The sequence below is a fragment of the Urtica dioica genome, chromosome 8, assembly GCF_054948205.1.
Source record: "Urtica dioica subsp. dioica isolate 48M chromosome 8, U.dioica_male_clone48M_v1_H2, whole genome shotgun sequence".
In the NCBI taxonomy this organism is placed as follows: domain Eukaryota; kingdom Viridiplantae; phylum Streptophyta; class Magnoliopsida; order Rosales; family Urticaceae; genus Urtica; species Urtica dioica.
The window spans coordinates 862,713-884,304 of NC_142763.1; the positions used below are offsets into that span (position 1 = coordinate 862,713).

Sequence of the window (21,592 nt, forward strand, 5' to 3'; positions counted from 1 at the left end):
TTCCAGCGAGGAAGCCCGCCTCGTCGCCGTAGCGTGACGGAGAGTCACGAATCTCCGTCGATCTCCTCGCCTGCGCCGCCGTGACGGAGAGTCCGACGGGAGGTAAGATCTGTGTGATTTCAGTGACTGGAAGGAGGTCTGAGAAGAAGAAGATCGGAGAAGGTCGATGATTAAATTTTAAGGCTGAATAAAATCTCTGGACTAAATTAATCCTGCCTGGATTAAATTTAATCCCGATATCTTGTCTGGATTAAATTTAATCCTGCCTGGATTAATAATCGCAGCTTGGCTATTTTGCTTATACTTGATAAACTTTGGCTATTTTGCAAATCCTTAAGTTCTATTTGGTCATTTAGCCGCTTGAGCCAATAACAAATTAGAGTGATACATAATTTAAGACTTCCAAAAGAAAAACATGAAAACCCGAAAAGATCAAAAAAAAAAAAATCCCGCCCTTTCCAAAATCGCGCCCGTTTTGAAGCTCTCTCTTTCTCTCTAGAAAACACATACGCGTTCTTTCTCTCTTCTCTCTCGAATCTCTCCATTACATTGTATCTTTAGATCTCACAAATCTCGCGTTCGTTTCAGAGCTGGGTTAATCACTGAGACTGAAGAGAGTTCGAATCGATTTGGCTCAAGGAAAATTCGGAAATATGTTTCACAGCTCCATTTCAAAGGTATTCACGACGATTATTTCGTTTTTAATCAGAGTACATAAAAGAAAAGAGTCGAAACTACTTTGTCGCTGATTTCAATTTGTTGTTTTGATTACGACGCAGAAGTAGTTGGCTCACTGGAGTTGCCGAATCAACTGAAGATGGTGATAGAGTAATTTCTCCAAATTAACTCTTTCGAATGCAATTTTGATTCTGTTATCTTTAGTGTTTTTTGTTCGATTTTTATTTGATATTACTCATTTGTGTTGTGTGAATTTCTGAATTTTTTTGGTTCTCAAATTTGTATAGAAGTAACAATTGGGGCAAAGAAAATGAGGATAATCCACAGCTTCCAAAAGTGAATTGGTCTCAGCATTTGGAAGCGCATGACCGTTTCGTGAACCAGAAGAAGTTCCTGAGCTCGAATTTCCTTTTCTCTTTGCCGAATCAAAAGCCTTCTGATCGCAACCAAGACCATTCGGCTACGAGGTTCGATTGTCACTTTACCAAAATATATTGTTAGTATGTTCCTTTTCTATCTTGAAGTAAGTATTAGCCCTAGGGATGGGAAATTTGCTTAATCTTTATGGGTTTTTGGCTATAAAGAAAGAGAAGTTTATGGGTATGAAGGTTTGTTTTACATGGCAGAGTTTTGTTTTAGTGACATACAAAAATCTACGTTAAAATGGAAATTTAAGATAGTAATTTAGGAGGGCATTTATTTCCTACATCATGGTGTATGCTAGATTTCATTTTTCATTAGGGAATTGGGACTGAAAATCTGTTTTATTTTTATACCTATACATTGACAGAATTTCATGTCATGAAAGACCTTTTTCGTGCCATGTACCGAGTTATTTGCAACACGTTAAATCAACCAATCGAGTTTCCTTTCGATAGTCATGTAGTTTTCAACATCCTTTTGATAAATTCCTTGTCCGTGCCCGCAGCGTGGAAGCCCCACAAAGTCGGAGCATTAACAATTCGCAAATTGAAAAGGTATAAGATACTCTAGGGAATATTATAGCTGCAATTCATACGTTCATTTTTACTCTGAATATAACATTGAGTTGCCGCTTTGTTATTATGTTTTTTTTTTATTTATTTGTATTTTTATATGTTGTGCACTTAGTTTAACTTCTGAAATGACCATATTTCTGTTAACTCAAACTTCCTTGCAAGTATACAAGCACTGATTTGGTGTACTGGAATTGTTGAGAATCTGGCAGGCTTGGCAGGTTCTTTCGAATATACAGATTTCTAGCAGGCAATACATAAAACCAGGGAAAACTGTACATGTAAAGGAAGGCAATAAATTCCCTAAGGATGTCGGTAAAAATACCTCACAGTATTCATCGGGTGTGTATAGAAACTCCTCACATACACAATCCCATCAATACCCACCAAGTGCAACCAATGCCAGATTAAATGAACCTACAAATTGCACAAGCAATTATTTTCCATCCGGTGGTATGAAAGCTGCAGAACCAGGAAAAGGTGTTGAAGAGCAGAGTCAGGTGAGAGGATCGATGAGTTTCAATTCTCATAATCAGGTTCCAGGCAGTTCTTTCCGCAATCCTGCTCAGACTAACCGCATAAATGAGCCTGGAAACGGTTTGATGACCGACATGGATGACGATGATGACATTCTCGAGGTAATTAATTTTGCTAGGACCGGGTTTGAAGGCTTTTTATAAGTTTGTGATTGATTTGATAAATCACGCAAAACTTTAATAGTTCAAATCTTGGAATTCCTGGCAGTAACACGTTAAGTATGTGAAAAGGGTGTCATGCAGTTGTAGCATCTGTACAATCAGATTTTGTGAAAGCTGTTTTCAGTTGTAACATTTCCATTTCCAGTAATTACAAATCATAATTCTTAGTCTTTAAACATAACTTTGATGTAGTCCAGTTCGTTTCTATAGTTTATCTATCTCACGCATTGTCATATGGGTAACAGGATATTGATGTTGATCAGTTAGTGGAACAATACCAATCGTCATGCACACCCCAACCACCAAAGTCAAAGCTTCCTCCGATTACTCCATTCTCAGAGAAAAGTAATTTTGTGAGGCAAGATGAACTTCCTTTACCACCAGAATTATGCACAACTTGCAGTCATGGGCTCACGGTATGAATGTTTCAGTGCTTTTCTATTAAATATTAATCCTAGACCCGACCCAGCAAGCTTAGTTCCTGTTGTTTTTTTTTTTTTTTTTTTTTTTTTTTTTTTTTTTTTTTGTGGCAGCTTGGAACTTGTCCAGAAGTTGCAAGTCATTTGCAAGAAATGAAGGACATGCTAATATCCATATCAAATGAACTGATTGATAATCTTGACGACTTAACTCCCGTTCGCATGAAGAAGCTTCGCGAAGACAGGTTTGCTTCCCACCCTTCACCATTGATTTAGAAAATACATTTATGAATGTTAAAATAAAAAGGAATTTGATGTTCTGTACATTTTCCAATCTAGGTTGGAGTTGAATAAGAAAGTTCAGCTGCTTGAGACTCATGCTCGTCCCAATTCAGTAGTTGAAGAAAGACAAAAATCACATTTCTCTGCATCCACAACTCCCATGTCCTTCCAGTATGAAACACCTCAAGAAGCATCGTCCAAGATTGACCCTCGAAAATTTAACGCCCAGGTTCACTTACGTAATGAACCCGGGGCGCATGAAAATTATAATCCTCCGTCATCATCATCATTTTCCAATGCATTTGAAGATAGGTTTGACGCCTTTTCTGGTCCCGTGGAAAGGGAACAATACATCCCCAAGCTTGTAAACGTTAACTACATTGAAGGTTCTAATGATAAAAAATGGAGTAATGGGAATTTTCCATGGACAAAGAAGCTGGAGGTGATTCATCTGAAATATCGCCAATTTTCGTCTTTGCATTGCATTGGCTTACGCTTCTTATTGTCTAATGCAATCACTTTCAGGCCAATAACAAGAAAGTTTTCGGAAATCACTCCTTCCGCCCCAACCAAAGAGAGGTAATCAATGCTACAATGAGTGGCTGTGATGTTTTCGTCTTAATGCCTACTGGAGGGGGTAAAAGCTTGACATATCAGGTAAATAATGCTGTCATCTCTGCTCCAACCATAGTGACTACAGAAAGCATAGTTGCATATTTTTTTTATTACTGTTAGTTGGTTCAATTTATATCTGATATTTGTTTTTGTTCTTGTATGAGAGACATTAGTTGTACACTTCCGGTTTGAGTCATAGAAAGGCCTAAAAAAGATTATTAGAATGAGTTTTGATTTTTTTTGTTGCGCCGTCGTTGTAGCAACCTGGTACACATATCTCAATAACTCTTTGTTTCCATCAGTAAATAGCTTCTTGATATTGAGTGAGAGTGTGTGTGTTTTTTTTGGATTTTTTTTAATTTTATTTATAGAAGGCTTTCTTTATGATGTGTTTTTTCGTGCAGCTCCCTGCTGTAATATGTCCTGGAGTGACATTGGTAATTTGTCCTCTTGTATCGCTCATTCAAGATCAGATAATGCATTTATCGCAGGTACTTTTTCTTTATCCTGTTGTGACACATTTATACTTTTGGTTTCGAGAATTTTTAAATTTATTTTTCAGCCATCTTATGCCATTGTCGTTGAACTGGTTATGTAGGCGAATATACCCGCTACGTACTTGAGTGCCAACATGGAATGGACTGATCAGCAGGAGATCCTTCGAGAGCTGAGTTCGGATTATTGCACGTACAAGTTACTATATGTCACGCCGGAGAAAGTTGCCCAGTACGTATCGTGTACAGTATCTGTACTAGACTATTGTTTACCCTGTTGATTGGAATGCACTGATGTCTCACAATCCCATTTTTAGACAGTCATGCAAATGATAAGCTTCTTTTTCTGAGGCTAAGGCAATAATAGTGCTACAATGTTTAGTTTGACTCATTCTTTCTCTGGCGTCAGTATTGGCCTCTGCACACTAGTTCTAAATGAATTTAAATTAATGCTAAAGTACATGAGGATCTGTTTTTTTTCTTCTTCTTTCTATATACAGAAGCGACTCTCTTTTGCGGAATCTGGACAGATTGTATTCTCGAGACTTGCTTTCTAGGATTGTAATTGATGAAGCTCATTGTGTGAGTCAGTGGGGGCATGATTTTAGACCAGACTATCAGGTTTGTTGGCCCCATAAAACCCTTAAGAAATTGTGTTACATTGTAAAAGCTATTTGCTGATATTTATTATTAAATTTCCAGAGTCTTGGCATATTGAAACAAAAGTTCCCAAACACGCCGGTTTTAGCTCTAACAGCTACAGCAACAGCCAGTGTGAAGGAGGATGTCGTGCAAGCTCTTGGTCTAGTCAACTGCCTCATTTTCCGGCAAAGCTTTAACCGTCCAAATCTACGGCAAGTATTGAAAATTCGGTTTTGTTATTACAGAGAAAGTTTATTTAATATCTGTCAAAGCTGAAACGATGCTATGTTACACAACAGGTATTCCGTCATCCCAAAGACTAAGAAGTGCTTGGATGACATTGACAATTTCATTAAAAAAAACCATAACAACGAGTGTGGAATAATTTACTGTCTATCGAGAATGGATTGCGAAAAAGTTGCTGAAAAGCTACAGGTCTGGCTCTACCCTTTCGATCTGTCATTTCGTTCAGTGGCTTGCTATGTTTTTCAAAATATGAATGAAGCAGTGTCATGTTGCTGAAAATAATTTTAAATAGACGGTGTGAAATGAAACTCATTGCTAGGTTCCAAAGTTGTGCTGATAGTAGATAGATAAAATTGAATACTGCCTGATGGTTTCTTCATTCTTTTAGGTTTACATTTATGAAGATTTAAATTTTTTGTTTATATCAAGCATTGTTGGTTAATTTCGTTGGGAATTCACTTTTTATTTTTCTTCAGGAGTGTGGACATAAAGCTGCATATTACCATGGTAGCATGGATCCTAGTCACCGTTCCTCTGTTCAGAATCAATGGAGTAAAGACGAGATTAATGTAATCTGTGCCACAGTGGCATTTGGAATGGGTATGTCTTCACTGGTGGTTTTTTTTTTTTTTTTTTTTTTTAAATACTTTATATAACCCAAGAGCGTAGTGACACGGATATTTTTCAGGTATCAACAAACCCGATGTCCGCTTTGTAATTCATCATTCTCTACCAAAGTCTATTGAAGGCTATCATCAGGTACTAAAAAAAACCCAAAAATGTTTCGTTTTAGACTGGAATTGTAATTGGTGTTAATGGAAGTGTCTGTTTATGATCGAGAGAAGAGTGATTTTGTAAGCTTTCTGACTCATGCTCAGGAATGTGGTCGAGCTGGTAGAGATGGTCAGCTTTCATCTTGTGTGCTGTATTACAGTTACACTGACTTCGTAAGTTCCAGCAAAACTCCACTCGAAAACGGATTACATAGTGCTCAAATTTAGGGTTCATATATGCGTATATATACTGTCTCATCTATGTAATTGGCCTGTGTTTTGTTTATATTTTTGCTATTGCAGATACGAGTCAAACATATGATTAGCCAAGGTGCCATAGAGCAAACTCCTTTTTCAGCCAGATATAACCGTAATAATGGAGCTAACTCGGGAAAAATACTGGAGACTAACAGTGATAACCTTCTGCGTATGGTAAATCACGATACGCTTAATTGCTGCTGATTTATTATCCTTATTCACGTGTAGAACATACATGTTCAACATTGATTAATGCTATCACAGGTCAGTTACTGTGAAAATGATGTTGATTGTCGGCGACTTCTACAACTCATCCATTTCGGAGAAAAATTTGATTCTTCAGCCTGCCAAAAGACATGCGACAATTGTTCGAAGATCAAAAGTTTGGTTGAGAAGGATGTCACTGAAACGGCAAAGCAATTGGTTTGTTAACGCCCTATGATTTTTCTTTCAATGTTGATAACATCTGTTGATTCGATTCAGTTCTGAAGGTTTATCGTATTTCTGCGTTGCAGGTTGAACTAGTGAAATCGACGGGCCAGCGTTTTTCGTCGTCTCACATATTAGAAATCTATAAAGGATCGATGAGCCAAATTGTTAGTTTGATCCCATTGCGAGAAAATTAAGTTACTTGCTATTCTACTTTCTGTATTCATATTGGTAAAATGTCGAAACCAGGTTAAGAAGCACAAACACGACAAGTCAACTCTCCACGGGGCTGGAAAGACGCTAGCCAAAGGAGAAGCTTCCCGTATTCTGCGCCATCTTGTCACCGAGGACATTCTTGTGGAAGAAGCAAAGAAAAGCGATCTTTACGGATCTGTGTCCTCGGTCCTAAAGGTACTTCTGTTTCGCTTGAAAATAAAAAAGACGTTAGAAGAAAGTCCTTGTTACTAATCTATTTGGCATCAGGTGAACCAAGCCAAGGCATATGATCTCTGCTCTGGTAGAAGAAAAATTGTGTTGAGGTTCGATCGTCCTCTTAACCATTTACACAAGCCCTTTTGCTCGATTTCCCGGCTCTTGATCCCAATTCCCTTCGCTTTTCAGATTCCTTTCAGCAGTTAAAGCTCTGAAGCAGGGAAAATTGGCAAAAGGCTCATTGCATAGCAGCGACAGCATTAGCCTAGAAACCGATATCCCTACTCAGCCTCAGTCCAAAGAAGATTCGGTAATCTAACCTTTTACCATATTCAACCTCATTAAAAACAATGAACATTGAACAACATTCATTCGCGTCTGTCAATGCAGGAATTCTCATCAAAACTATATGATTCGCTACGTTTACTCCGAACCAAGCTCACTATAGAAGCCGGAGACGGGGTCCGGGCATATCACCTTTTCGGGTCTCCCACCTTTCTATTCTGCCATCGCTTTCGAAACCATGCTCATTGTCCGTACCTAATATAATTTTTTTTTTCTTTTCTTTTTACCCAGAAATGCTGTTCTTAGCCAGGTGAGCAAGAGAATTCCAAGGACAAAAGAAGAACTCCTCGAGATTAACGGATTAGGAAAGTAAGTTTTTTCAGTTTTATTATTTTTACGTAATGTTTCCTTGGTTTGGCTGGCCTACTGACATTTTTTTTTTCAAACTGAACTCTCTTTTGGACCTGCAAAATCAGTATCAAGGTAAATAAGTACGGAGACCAAATACTCGAAACCATAGAAGCAGCCCTAAAAGAGCACCACGGCAAGAGCAGCAGCGGTGGTAGCACCGACTCCGGCGGAAAGCGCCGGAGAAGTGACAACGAAGCGAGTCCCAATATAGAGGACTTCGAATTCAAGAGCACTGACCGGTCCAAAAGAACCGCCACCAAGAAAAAATACAACACCGTCCCCGAGAATAACCACCATCCGATCTACATCGACGATGACGACGACTTCGATTATGAACCCGATGGCAATGATGGAAGAGTTCTACCAGCATGGTCAAAATAATCGCCGTATTTATTATAGACAAAACAGACACCATTTATTTCCAGAAACACATTTACATAATCGAAATAACTGTCACATCAACAGTTAAAATACATTTATAAATCATCCTTCATTCACATATTTACTTACACTTGCAATTAAATATATAATAATTACAACACTTATGTACACAAATCGTCATACTCTTTACTTTCTTCTTTACATGTTGTCATCTTAAGTAATTATCTGTGCATACCAGGGACCGTGAACCCCGACCGACACTGTGGCGGCCGCCATTAAAACTCCGGCGACCTCCACGAGCTTCTCCGTCAACGCGGCGGCGGCCCCGACTTGTCGGAGCGCCGCCTCGGCCAGCTTCCTCCCGCGGGGCCCGCTTCCCCCGAGCACGACGGCCCTCGCCGCCACCTGGACCGCCCGCGAAACCCTCTCGAAAACCGGATCCCCGGCCCGCAGGCTCTTCGCCAACGTTCCCGCCATCACTGCCTTCCTCGCCGCCACTTTCTGGCCGTCGGATTCGTCTTCCGAGAACCGTCCGATCGACTCGACGATCTCCTCGATCCCGGCGTCTTCGACGCTGTTCAGGAGCTCCGCGAGCCTCTCGACGCATCTGGACACTATAGCCTCCATATCTTTTGCGCTCTCCGCGATCCTCTCACTTACGAGAGTCTGCCGGCAAATCAGAATGCTGCGTTTTGTTTTTAATACATGATTATAGATCAGTCAACCACTTGAGTAATAACAGCGAGTCAACCTTAACCATCAAAATTACCTGACGGCAGTAACTATAATCTTTTGGATTTGAGCTTGAATGCTTCTCAGCCTCGAAAGGTTAAGTGCGAAAGTTTCGGGCAGAGCTTCGTGAGTCAAACCTGATACGCTGCTCACCAACTTCAACAAGCCAAGCCTAACCATCAAATCGACCTTCTCTCCTTTGCATTCCGGTTGAGGGTCGCCTGATTATTCACAATACAAATTAGATACCATTAGAAAACTGAGATCCCAAAAGCCGATCCCTGTTGTAATACAACAGCTTTATAAAACTGTCTCTCTTCAGAACCTTTTGTCTTTGTTGCATCGTTGTGTTTGGCAGCAAAAGATCCACCGCTTCTAAGGGCCGTGGAAGGAACCGAGTCCCGCGACGTGATTTCGGACAGAGAGTTCGTGTGCTCTTCCCACACTTGGTCCGCGGAATCCGACACAGTCGAAATCCATTGCGTCGTCAAAGGCAAAGCGGATCGAGCGTTGGAAGGAGATCCGTGGCGGTTGGCAAAAGCGTTCTTCAGGTACTCCAAACCGTTCGGTCCCTTCAACAATTGTTCCATGAGTCTGATTCTAGCTTTGCTAATCTCTTGCTTGAGTACCTGCACGAACAAACAAAAAAGAAATTAAAAACAAGCTCTCCGGATGATAGAAAGGAACCGAATCGCCGGAACTTTACGATTCTTTTACCTGAATCTGCTCCAGGACAAAGCGTAAACCTTTGACCATAGCGACAACACTTGAATTGTTAGTTGACCCGTCCGTGGCTTCTTCGCATATATCGGTCAATTCTTTCATCAGCCTCTGGTGAGTAGTTTTCATTTCTTCGTCGCTGTCGGGGGAGGAGAGTTTTTGCAGAGTATCCAATGCGAATTTCATGATCTTTCCCAGGTAATGAATGTCCAAATTACCAGATTCAAGGACCTTGAAAAGGACAGAGATGTCATTTAGATTTGTCGGACTAACATAGGGGTAAATATGTCATCATTATTACCTGAGAAAGAATGTCCAGATCGATGGCCTCGACAATCATTTGCGTCCAAGTCCCCGGAGCCATTTTGCAAAGCTCATCTCTAACCTCGCCAACCAGCTGAACAACTCGGCCGTAATCAGGGTTTTCGCTTCTCATGGATTCCATAACGCTATCCCAAAAAGCTTTCTCCATCGTCTCCTTTATTATTCCCTTCATAAATGAGTAAATAAATCATCAACAAAAAGGAAAACTTTGTCGAGCAAAAAAAGAAAAGGAAATAGCTTTTGGTCACACCTTGATCCCATTTTGATCTTCTTCCACAGCCGAACCAAAGAAGTCGGTGACAGAGCCGCGTTGATTGTGGATATATTCATTCACAACCAACTCATTCTCCGCAACAAACTTCTCGACCGACGATCCGAGCGATGACTCATCCGAAACCTTGTTCGAAGAAGAAGGGCCAGAAGCCTGAGATCCTCCATCGTCTTCCTTGAACAACGAGCGAACCACACGGCTCGGCTTCTCGGCACTCTTAATAGTAACACTACCCGAGCTAGGACCAGACCCAGTTGGGCTTGGAGAGAGAAACACGGTCATGGGCGACCCGGTTGGGCTTCCGTTCTCTTTGGCCAGAAAGTACTTTGATCTCGTTTCGGACAGTGCACTTTCCATCCTCTTAACCCCCGCGCCTCCGCTCAAGTGCAACACTTTCTCTCTCAAAAGCCTCTGATCTTCAGCAACCTGTAACACATATAGTCCCTTAGTCTTTTTTGGAAGCATCTTAGTCCCTTTTCAAGAATTTTTTTTTATTTTATTTTATTAAATTATATTTGACCCAGAAACACTAAACAAAAGTTAATAAACAAGTTTTGGGAATATTTGCGTAAAAAAAAAAACCCATATTTTTAATTAACGGCCCCGTGTATTTATTTATTTACCTGCTTCTGAACGGCTTTCATATCGTGGGTGAGTTCGGTACTAGTCTCTCCTCCTTCGGAACTCATCTTGCAAGTCTGCATCATCGAGAACTCGAGCTGGCAAGCCGCTCTGACCAAATCTTCCTCCAATAGCTGAGCATCCTTGTCTTTCCACACCACAAAGCAGTTCAAGTACGAGCACCACGCTCCGTCGAAAGCCTCGAGCTGAGTTCTGAACGTCCACCGTTTACTCTTCTCCGCGGCGGCGGCGGCGGAGTCGGAGTCCTCGTCGGAGCTGTTCACTGGACCTTCGAGCACGATCCTCAGCAACAGCTCGAACTCCCGAACAAACTCCCTCGCAGATTTCGCCAAGGCAATCTCTCTCTCTCCGTGGCCATTGAAGACTGCTTCGGGGTGGCTCAGAATCATGTAAGCACATAAAGAGACTCTGACCGAGTAACGTGATAAAGGAGCGGGATTCTTGGCAATCGCCGCCGCAGCCGGTTTCTTCGCCTCCCTGGGCCTCAGAGGTCTTCTCTGAGGAGCGGCCCGCTTTTTCGGCGTGGCGACTCTTCTGAGGAGATGATCGATGTTGTCCAGACCAGCTATTGAAGACGAACCTAGGGCTTGCGAGACTCTCAACCGGCTCTCGAATCGGTCGAGCACGGCTTTCACGGCGCGAAGCGTGTCGTGCGACTCGATCAGCACCGCGACCTGCTCGAACGGCATCGACTTCACGGATTTCTCGTTCACGTTCCGAGCTTCGTAGGCTTTTGCCAAGTCCAACGTGGTTCTCTGCTTAAGAAACCGCCGCCAACACCTACAACAAATAACATTTCAGACACTCGTCAAAAGACAACCATATAAAGGAAAGGAAATAATATAATGGTAGATTTCACACTCTCTCTCTCTTTTGATGTACCCCTCGAGTCAAAATTCAGTCTTTGTCCGACTTCGTGTAAATCACATGATTTTTTCATATTCGCCCCCTTGAACTTATAAAAATGGTTTTTTCACCCCATTTTTAGCCCAAAATGATATTATGTTTTCGTATTTCCAAAATGATATTTTTTTCACCCCATTTCACTCTCTCTCTCTCTCTCTCTCTTTTGATGTACCCCTCGAGTCAAAATTCAGTCTTTGTCCGACTCCGTGTAAATCACATGATTTTCTTTCATATTCGCCCCCTCGAACTCATAAAAAAAAAATGGTTTTTTCACCCCCATGTTTAGGAGCCCAAAATGAATAATATACCTCGCGAGTTTTCGGGAGAGGACATCTCCGCCGTGGTTGACCCTAAAGTCGTTGGCGAGGCGTCCTCGGCGGCGCAAGTACTCGGCCCTGGTCCTGCGGGCCCGCTGAAGGCGGTCCTCGAGGCGGTCGCGCAGGCGGCGGGCCTCGAGGTCCCTCTGGGAGGAGACGGACTTGGCGACGCGGAGGACGCGGGAGACGCGGGCGCGGGCGCGGCGGCGGTCGGCGTCGAGGAGGGCCAGCCGCTTCTTGTCGGCGGCGGCGCGCTTCTGGTGGATGGCGGCGCGCACGCGCTCCTTGTACTTGGTCTCGCGGGCGGCCTTGCGGAGGAGCGTCTGGGACGACCTCTCCCTGAGGGAGGCGCGCCGCTGCCGGTGGGCCCGCAGCAGCGCCGTGCGGTTCTCCTCCGCCTGCCGGATGCGCGACTCCACGCGCGACTCCAGCCGCTGCCTCTCGCGCTCCCAACGCATCTCCACGCCGCTCCGAGCCGCCTGCCGCAGCTCCTCCAGCCTCGCCAGCCGCGTCTGCGCCTTCTCCAACATCATCGACCTGCTCGCCAACGTCAATTTTGCAGAATTTTACCCATTATGAAAATTTAATTTAAAAAAAAAAAAAAATTACTAGAACAAACCAAGGTTTGAGATACCGTTACTGTGCCGGGACTCGGATTTTATGAGTATACCCCTAACCACGAGGGTTTACCATACCGGCAGATTTTCCATGATAAATAAATATAAAAATAGGTTTTCATAAATTTTTATTTTTTATTGATATTTATTTTATTTATATTTTTATTTAGAATTACGGTAAACCCCGGTTTTTATGAAGTTTTTAACTGGGTCGGGGCGGTTATTTGTATCACGGGATTCTCTACTGGTACCCTGCTTACTCAAACCTTGGAACAAACCGCCTATTTGTACAATCCTTAGGAAAGTCATGGAAATTGTATGCGAAATTGCACGAAACCTACCCCAGTATTCGTAAATCTGACTTGTATATTTTACTTAATGTGGTGAATCGCTCTAAAAAATTTAAATCAGTTCAACAAAAGAAAAAAAAGAAAAAAAAAACTCGTTTCTTGAAACACAATGTCCGATAGCTGCCCCTTGTAATTCTGTCTTCGATTTTAGGATACAAACACAAGTATTTTACTTATTAATGTGGTGAACCTCTCTAAGTAAAAAGAAAGGGGTACAAAAATGAGGGCATGAATGGGTGATTTAATGGGGTAGTAAAGGGACAAGAAAACAGCCGAAAAACCGTGGACCACAAACTACACACCAGAAACATTCCAGAATTGAATTTGAAGAAGGTGACAATCAAACTTTTAATGACTAAAAGACACGTCCCAATTTCATTGTCTATCACCAAACATTTCAACGAATTACGACCACCCAGTAACAATCATTTCATCAAGTAAATCAAGAGTAATTAATTAAAAAAAAACAAAAAACTAGGAGAAGATCAAATTCACCTTTTCTGGGCAGCTGCTTGAAGCTTAGCTTCAAGGCGCTGAGCAAGGTCGTCTTCCTCGGATCGAGACGGGCTTCTTGGCTTCGGTCTCGCTTTGCTGGATAATTTCTCATAGTATTCCTGTGCCACAACACACAAAATATATAAGATTATTTTGATTAGTAATTAGTCTAGTAAAGTATTCTACACAAAAACACACATACCCAGAAATGAAAAAAAAAAAAAAAATAGTCCTTGAATAGCAATTGTGAAAGAGTCCCCCACGTGAAAGGACTAAAAATAAAATAAAGTAAAACCCAAGCGAGAAACAAAATTCACGCTGAAGAAGAAACTAACTCACCTAACAAATGGGTGAAGAAAGAAAAAAAAAAGAAGTTACATACTTGAAATGGAAGACAAACGAAACTCCTAACCAACTTGTAGACTTGTTTCACGGATGATTTTTATTTTTTTTCCTTAATATAATAAGATGAAACATCGAATGCATGGAATTTAACCAAAATCAAGTTAGAGAATCATCAAACCCAAAATAGAATATGAAAAAAAAGGGAGCAAAAGCCTAACAATATTGGAAAATTAGTAAAATCAAGTTAACCACTTTAAAAGTAAAGTATCATTCTTGATCGTAATTCATACATAATTTTAGTATATAAATTGAAAAAAATAACAGTAAATAAAATTTGTTGACCGAACTTTAATTTAATCTCGCTTTAGAAAGAAAAAAAAAACTTGATCAGTTAAACAATCAAAATTACACACAAAACAATCAAATAAATAAATAAATAATTGTTCTTCATTTGAGTAATTAAATAATCAGTTTCCAAAATAAAATAAAAAAACCCATAAAAAACTCAGAAAATCCCCAAGACTCATGGATAAAGAAAAAGAAAAGGCATGTTCTTTAAATAAATAAATAGGGAAAAAAAAAAAAAACTGCTGAGTTGAGTCGTCTAGTTTCTGTTTGTAGAAGATGACTACGAAATTAATTAAAAATAAAATTTCTAATTTAATCAGACGCACATAAACATAAAAATATATGTGTGTCTAGAGAGAGACCTGTCTACGAAGATCGGCTCGACGAAGCTTGGCTTGGATTTGGTCAGCGGTGGTGCAGGGAGTCTTACAGTGGAGCCTCTTTCTGAGCCTCCTCGGAATTCTCGGCGGCCAAGAATACGACGACGCCGTTTCGTCTCCGAAATCAAAACCCTCCGTCGTCTCTACTTCACCGCCACCCATTTCCGATGATGATCACCGAGAAATTCTTTCTTTCACTTCTCAATATCTCAATCCACAGCAAACAAACGCAATCGACGATCGATCATAAATTTTAGGGAAGAAAATAATAGAAATGGAAAGAAAGATGAAAAGCGTGTTTCTTTTTCAGACTCCTTTTTATTGTGTTGGAAGAGTTGTGACGAAGAAGAGTAAATGAAAATGAATTGAGTCGAAAAGCAAAGAAGAGGCGTGTTAAATGGGTGCGTTTATACAAGAGATCAACAATTAATTAATTAATTTGATTTATTTATTAGTGTAAGAGAGTTCTTTGCTTTATCCGAATTATCGTCAAATAACTTGCCACGTCACTGTTGGCCCGAACGGCACTCTTTAGGCTTTTGTGTGGGCTCTTTGGGGTTTTTTTTTGGACAACCGATACTATTTGGGGAATTGTGGCCTAGCCTACTTTTCTGTGTTTAGTTGACCTTTTTACCCTTCTCGTATTGGTTCTGACAATTTTGGCTCATTGACAATGCTTCTCTCATTCAATAAATTATTCAAACAACTTGTTCATTGAATTGTTCGATTTAAACTTTGCTTCTACAATTCTTTTATTTAAGGCGGCGAAACTGTGAACGGAGATTAAACTCACGATCTCTAACGATTTAAAAGTAGTGTGTAATCACCGATTAATCTATGATAAATATTACATTTGCTTCTACCACTTCTAACCCATAATAAAGCTAATAAATGGGTAATTTAATACAATATTGAAAAGTAATTTGTCCTTTAATAAAGTTGATTTTTTTAAAGTTGAGTAAATTATTTATGAGTAGATAGTGAATAATAAAGAAAATGATGAAAATTGAAAAATGTATGAAAATAATAGACAAATGATAATCTATGATGTAATTAAAAAAAGCGAAAAAAATGTCGAGCTATTTTATTAAACTATATTTTTTCTTTTCAGCATACAACGGCGACAAAAAAAAAAAAAAAAAAACATTCATAGCACACTCCCAATAAAAGTAAACAAATGATTCAAGAAACAAAAAGAGAGTGAGAGTACATCTTTTATGTTGTAGTAAATATAAGCGTCACATATTGCCAATGTTTGTTGGAGAATACTTTCATGAAGGGATAACGACTATTAAGTCGTTAAATTATAAAGTAATACAAGAAAAAAAAATGTGAGTATGTGATGTACTAATGAAATTGAGAAAAAAAAAGGTGATTTTTTTTAGTTGGGTTGTTCGGTTCTTTTTTCTAGACTTTGTCCGAACGGTTATGGATTGCGGGAAGGTATTAAAATAACCTCCCACACCTCCTTCATCCATAATTTTGTGTACGTTGCGTTGTAGGTGTCCAAGTAGATGCAAAGATCTCATGGAGTTTGAGCTATGAATAGACTTTGGTCTTCATGTAGACGCTATACTCGGAAGAAAGTCAAACATGAGTGGACGTCGGTCTTCAACGGACATTAGACGCAACCAATATTCCTCGTGTGGACGTTAGGGTTAGGGCACACGTTGGGCTCAACAAGCATTATGTCTGAACACTCAAGTTGGGCAGACGCTAAACTCAGTGAACGTCGTCATTTCTGAGGGTAGATCTCGGGCCAAGTAATGCTAGGCTCGAATTTCATTTTTCAAGCGATTCCAATCTTAATTGAGGTTAGACTCAACACCGTTTCTTCGTATAAACATAGAGCTTGGATACTAAATTTGGCGGACGCTTCTCTTGGTGATTGTGTTTGAGTGTTGTATTTCTATTAACCATATTGGGATTGGCATGTTCATCTATTGATTAATCTCATTTTTCTTTATTGATATTTATACACTTGTTGTATGATCATCCAACCAGAAGCCATGTTAAATCGTTCCAGCAATGAGATAAATTTAATTGGTCAAACAATTATATAAAATTACAAAAAATGGCCCAATATTTGACGAGTGTAAATTTACACGTATATGAGACATATTTTATTTGTTATATATATATATATGCTGCATATGCATATTTACATATGACCAGCATATTTAAGTTAGAAATGTAAGATACGTCATTGAATTATTATGCGCCATCTCTTCGTCTTGCTTAAGCATGAATTATGGCTTAACAAACACACGCAAAAGAAAACATGGTACGACACTAAATTATTGAGGTAGATAAGCTCTGGTTTTAGATAAATAATTGTTACCACTTTACATGAATCTTATTAATTAAATATTTATTTCAACAATATGTTTGTTACTTGTAGCTTAGGACTTTGATCATCAATTACCTAAGAAAATAGAAATAGCCATCGTAGCCAGAATCATCATAAGCACCGAATATATTGACTACCATCTCCTTAATGTTTATTTTAATTTGAAAATCAGCCATTTTTTCAGTAAATAATTAGTCATATGTGACAGGGTTTAAGATGGAAATAATGTAGTGTGAAATTGAAATATACATAAAGATAATAATGGCAATCAAGAATATGATATCCATGATTCACTAGCTTCCACATTTAATCATTAATGTAATGTAAAGTGGTAACCTTTTAAAGACATTAAACATGTGTAGCTATCGCTACCAATACCACTAAAAAGTGCTCAAAGTTCTATGTTTCTTTTTATATATTAAAAAGCGTAAAGTTTGGAAAGGATATCTCCCAACCTATTTCGTTGATTGATTTGCGAGCAATTTTTTTTTTTAAATATTATTTGTTATGAAATTACGAGTTACCTAAGCACGAGTAGTCTATTAAATAGACAGAATTATCAACACCTTAATAATGTAATTTGTGTGACATTTATGATGAGAACTACATATTTATAAGATGAACTGTTTTTTTGCTATTGAATTAAGGTTGTTTTCGTGATTTTTCAATCAGTAGTAGGTAACACGTGAGCATTTCCATTTTTTTTAAGTGGTTGAGAATTGATTTATTATTATTAAAGATAATGTATGACTTAATTTTTAAGGCGATCTAGCTAGCTACGTAGCCAATCAATTTAATTTTGGACGGTTAAAAAAATATATAAACCAAGATTAATCAATGTTTAATGAAAAAATATTTTTTTCTTTATAGAAAAGAAGAAGACTATTTTAGGGTATTTTTTTTAACTCAAGTTGACTTTAACTACAACAATCAAATTAAGAATTAACAAAAAAGATTAAATTGAGTTTCAATTTTTAAACAAAAGGTGGAATCTCTCCCTTAACTAAAATACTAAATGAGTTATTTATATAAAAATAGCTAACATAACAATTGTCAAATTTAAAGCCGTTATACTTATATTGACTTCTCTTAAAAATATGAGACACTTGTTCACTAAATATATACAAATAAAATAACTGATGTAACCTATCAAAAATAATTATTGCAATAGTAATATAATATAATGTTATAGAGAAGCTAATAATAGTATTAGTTTATGACTTATAATGATGATTTACTAAAATTAGTTTGCTAATATGTTTGACCAAGTGATTAGTTTTACGTTTGTTTTTTCGATTGGTTATGTATCAAGCATAATAAAAAAAAAAACAAAATATACGTAGCAAATTTTAATAATAACGCATGTGTTTCCTCATCAAACTCGTTAATGAGAATCGTTCTATGGAAATCCACTAAATTAGACTAACATGTCAATTTGTTTCTAATTCATCTTACTCGACGTAAAGTTATAAACAATTAATGAATTTTACGAGTCACATTTCATCAACTTGTTCGAGGGAAAGACAGAGACAGAGAAAACCAAAAACCAAGCACTAATGTGAACGTGAATGTTTGTTTATCACATTTATGAATGTGAATTGCCAATACGAGACTTTTTGGTCATTGAGAACATAATCAATTATCGATACAAATGAATAAACAAATAATTGTTTATTGTTATACACAATCAAAGGAAGGAATCGGAACACATACGTGTTTGATTTGGCGTAACTGATAATTAAGCTTAGCCTGGACCACCATAACCCAAAAATATCCGTATCCCTTCATAGATTAGGAAGAGGTGGACTAAAATAACATAAATACATTCTTATATTGTTGAAAATTGAATTAAACTAATAAGAATTTTTTAAAAAATAAAAAGAGTACCTATTTCGTACTTGTAGGGGTAAATGAGGCAATTCACATGAAAATATTTAGGGATTGAGGTCTCCACCGCAAATGGACGTGACGGTTCGCTGTCGTGACGTATAGCTCGGCCTTCCGAGAGGAAAACGATTGCCACGTCAGCGAAAAGACGTCTGTTTATTTTATCTACAAGGAAAGGAATCTCTTTATTTTATTATTATCTTTTGTTTTTTTAATAATACTACTCGCTTTTGAAGGCATACACGTGTTGCTCGTGTGAATTATTCTAATTTTATTGACAAAAGTGAGACACTTATATAAAGTTTATGCATCCAGAATCGTGAAGCTAATTTGTATATATTTTACTTTTTGTTATGTATTTTACTTTTTCTCTTTATTACTTTATACATGTTTTTGTATTTGTGTTTGAAAACAAATATATCTGTGTTTATCAAAGATTTTTCCTCCAGTTTTTCTCCCCTTGCTTAAGACACAATATGACTTTAAATTTAACACTCGATTTATAATTCTCCCATTTTTGGCGTAATTATAAAATATTTTTTGTGGTACTCAAGTTATATATCAACTAATAGATATATATGTATGTTGCATTACATAATATTATATTATATGATCCTTCGTCCTTTCCTAACGTGTCGTTTTTTCTATAGCTTCGTTTAAATTTAAGAATCGTGCACATCAATATTTTCATTACCATACAATTTTCATTTCACGGTTATTATCGATTCTAATATGATAAATATTCCGTCTTCCGAAATAGAAGTTATTATCTTCCGAAATGAAAATTAGTATTAATTCAAATGAGAGTTTTTTCCAATACCATATTTTTTCGGTAAGGGTTCAACGCTTCTAAATCTTCTACAAATATTTCAAAAGAGGTAATTGTCTTTCTCTACAATCTCCTTGTAAGTCTTTATTACATTTTCTCTTATCACAAGTTAACCACAAAAAGGAAAAAAGAAAAAGAAAAGGGAAGAGAACAACTTATTGGTGAGAAATTATTTTTATGTGTTTAATTGTATGTCTTGGTGTATCATTCTTGTTGTTTATTATATATTTTTATAGTGTATGCAATATAATATGATTTTAATTTATGAAATTAAGAGCAACGAAATTAGGTTGGTTATGGATACGAGAGGTCCTGTTGATACACATGAATGCTCCATAATTCACCCAAGTTTATCTTAACAACCTCGACACAACCTTACATGTAAATTCGCAGTCAAAGAATTTGAGATTATTGCTCTATGTCTCGGTTCGTGGAGTTTGGCTGTGAAGTTGTCCTTCTATTTTGTGAAATCATATGCAAATATTAAGTTTCAAGCTTTGAAGAGACACTATTTTATTTAGTTTGAGCATTTGTCTTATGTATCTAATTTATTGTATATTTTTAAGAGTAAAGTTGTTTCTGTTTATGAGTTGGCCAATCAGACTACTCATATCTTGAATAACTTAAGTTCTTTCCCTAAACAATTAACTTATTTTGTTGGAGAAAATCTCTTCATCAATAAAGTGTAATCTCAATGACCCATTGTTTATGATACAGATTCTATTTCTTAAAAAAAAAAATAAGGGGGAAGTTAATGCGAAAAATAGTCATAATTAAAGAATGTAACTAAATATGTAAAATTAATAACATACATGTTTCTTTAGTAATTTTTTTTTTTTTTTTTTTAATGTGTACATTTGGTTTTCTTACAAAGCTTCACAAACCAGTATATTGAATTTGGTTTTCTTTTTTTTTTTATTAAATGTCGTCGACTTCTTCCCTTTTATTTTCATTGGAAATATAAAGGGTAAATTTTTATTTTTAAGAGAAATGGTCTTCTCACCTAAAAAAAACAGAGCAGCCTTTTGGTGGTGTGGTGGCTTTTTAATAAACCAACCGGCAAGCCCAGAATTGGCCACGTATATTATTAGTCGACGAGGAAAATAAATAATTAAGACTATATAAAAAAGACATTTGGGTGGGTCCCGCTGGAATCTTTTACTTTCCGTGGACCCACCTTCGGCAAAACGAACCAAATTTGGGCCATAGAAAGACTAACCTTGTCCACCACCTATTTGAAAATAGGGAAAGGAAAAATAGAAGTGGAAATTGTATTTTTGGAAATTAATGATACAAATAACCTATTTAAACTTTATATTACGAAAATAGCGCTTTAAAAGATTAATATGATTCACAGCCCAGCCCATATGAAGTGAAATATCCTCCTCCCACAATGATCATCTTGATAAAAATAAAAAGATAAAAAGTATCCCGGTTAAAGCTTAAAATTTCTAACTTCGACTTCCAAGCTCTTTAAACAATTTAACTGCCACAAGACAAATCTTAAAAGTACATTCCGACGAATAAAATTTTAAACTAAAATTCCGACAAAACTACAAAGTAACAAAGGTGAGTTTAACTCACAAGACAAAAATACTAAAGATACGATGTAATAGCAGTATACCTAGCATTGAATTGATTAAACCAATATTTTTCAAATTGAATTTAGAAAGCTGAAGAAATTTAGTTTATCCTTTGTGAATTCCCATGAACGAATTGAAAGTAAAAACTTCTACATGTGAGGTTATTGACTTTTTGTTGTTGTCTTTTGACTTGGACGACGGTTCAAATAATAATTATTAAAATTATTATACATTTAAATTTAAACATGTTGAAATTTAGAAGGTAATTAGGGAAGTACTCTAACCGTCTAACATATGTAAAGATGAAAAAAATAAATAATGAAACTGACTAATATAAAATAATTAATCTTTTTTAAATGTACAATAATTTGTATGGTTGAATAATTTTGCAAATATAGTAAAATAATTGAGAAAAATGCTTTGGTGCCAGATTCGTAATTCCATTTAGAGGATACCAA

At 37.6% G+C, this 21,592-nt stretch overlaps 2 protein-coding genes across 2 annotated transcripts; one reads left to right on the forward strand and one right to left on the reverse strand.

Annotated features, from left to right (window-relative positions):
* Positions 1-457: 457 nt before the first annotated feature.
* Positions 458-8,158, forward strand: RECQ4A (DNA helicase (RECQl4A)). The gene is made up of 26 exons (XM_089624243.1): positions 458-677; positions 780-828; positions 966-1,145; positions 1,607-1,655; positions 1,886-2,311; positions 2,617-2,787; positions 2,905-3,035; positions 3,130-3,514; positions 3,598-3,729; positions 4,092-4,178; positions 4,286-4,413; positions 4,682-4,802; positions 4,884-5,035; positions 5,123-5,258; positions 5,546-5,669; positions 5,758-5,828; positions 5,948-6,016; positions 6,146-6,274; positions 6,365-6,523; positions 6,616-6,696; positions 6,779-6,940; positions 7,013-7,068; positions 7,151-7,271; positions 7,352-7,446; positions 7,538-7,615; positions 7,723-8,158. Exons 2-26 carry the CDS (start codon positions 818-820, stop codon positions 8,036-8,038), a joined length of 3,570 nt encoding a protein of 1,189 aa, XP_089480369.1. The 5' UTR covers positions 458-677; positions 780-817; the 3' UTR covers positions 8,039-8,158.
* LOC149386963 (T-complex protein 11) lies at positions 8,096-14,864 on the reverse strand. Its single transcript, XM_089624244.1, has 10 exons — positions 14,468-14,864; positions 13,413-13,531; positions 11,942-12,487; positions 10,709-11,507; positions 10,065-10,511; positions 9,792-9,980; positions 9,488-9,721; positions 9,096-9,399; positions 8,808-8,991; positions 8,096-8,723 (listed from the first exon to the last, which is right to left on the reverse strand). The coding sequence occupies exons 1-10, from the start codon at positions 14,645-14,647 to the stop codon at positions 8,252-8,254; spliced, it is 3,474 nt and encodes a 1,157-aa protein (XP_089480370.1). The 5' UTR covers positions 14,648-14,864; the 3' UTR covers positions 8,096-8,251.
* Positions 14,865-21,592: the final 6,728 nt, after the last annotated feature.

Bases quoted from the DNA above. Each gene is read 5' to 3' on its own strand.
- LOC149386963 (XM_089624244.1), bottom strand. From the start codon at position 14,647: ATGGGTGGCGGTGAAGTAGAGACGACGGAGGGTTTTGATTTCGGAGAC. The intron at 12,488-13,412 runs GTGAATTTGATC...GTTGGCGAGCAG, and splicing joins CAAGCAGCTGCCCAGAAAAG to GTCGATGATGTTGGAGAAGG. The intron at 10,512-10,708 runs GTAAATAAATAA...TATGTGTTACAG, and splicing joins TGAAAGCCGTTCAGAAGCAG to GTTGCTGAAGATCAGAGGCT.
- RECQ4A (XM_089624243.1), top strand. The intron at 3,515-3,597 runs GTGATTCATCTG...AATCACTTTCAG, and splicing joins CATGGACAAAGAAGCTGGAG to GCCAATAACAAGAAAGTTTT. The intron at 3,730-4,091 runs GTAAATAATGCT...TTTTTCGTGCAG, and splicing joins GTAAAAGCTTGACATATCAG to CTCCCTGCTGTAATATGTCC.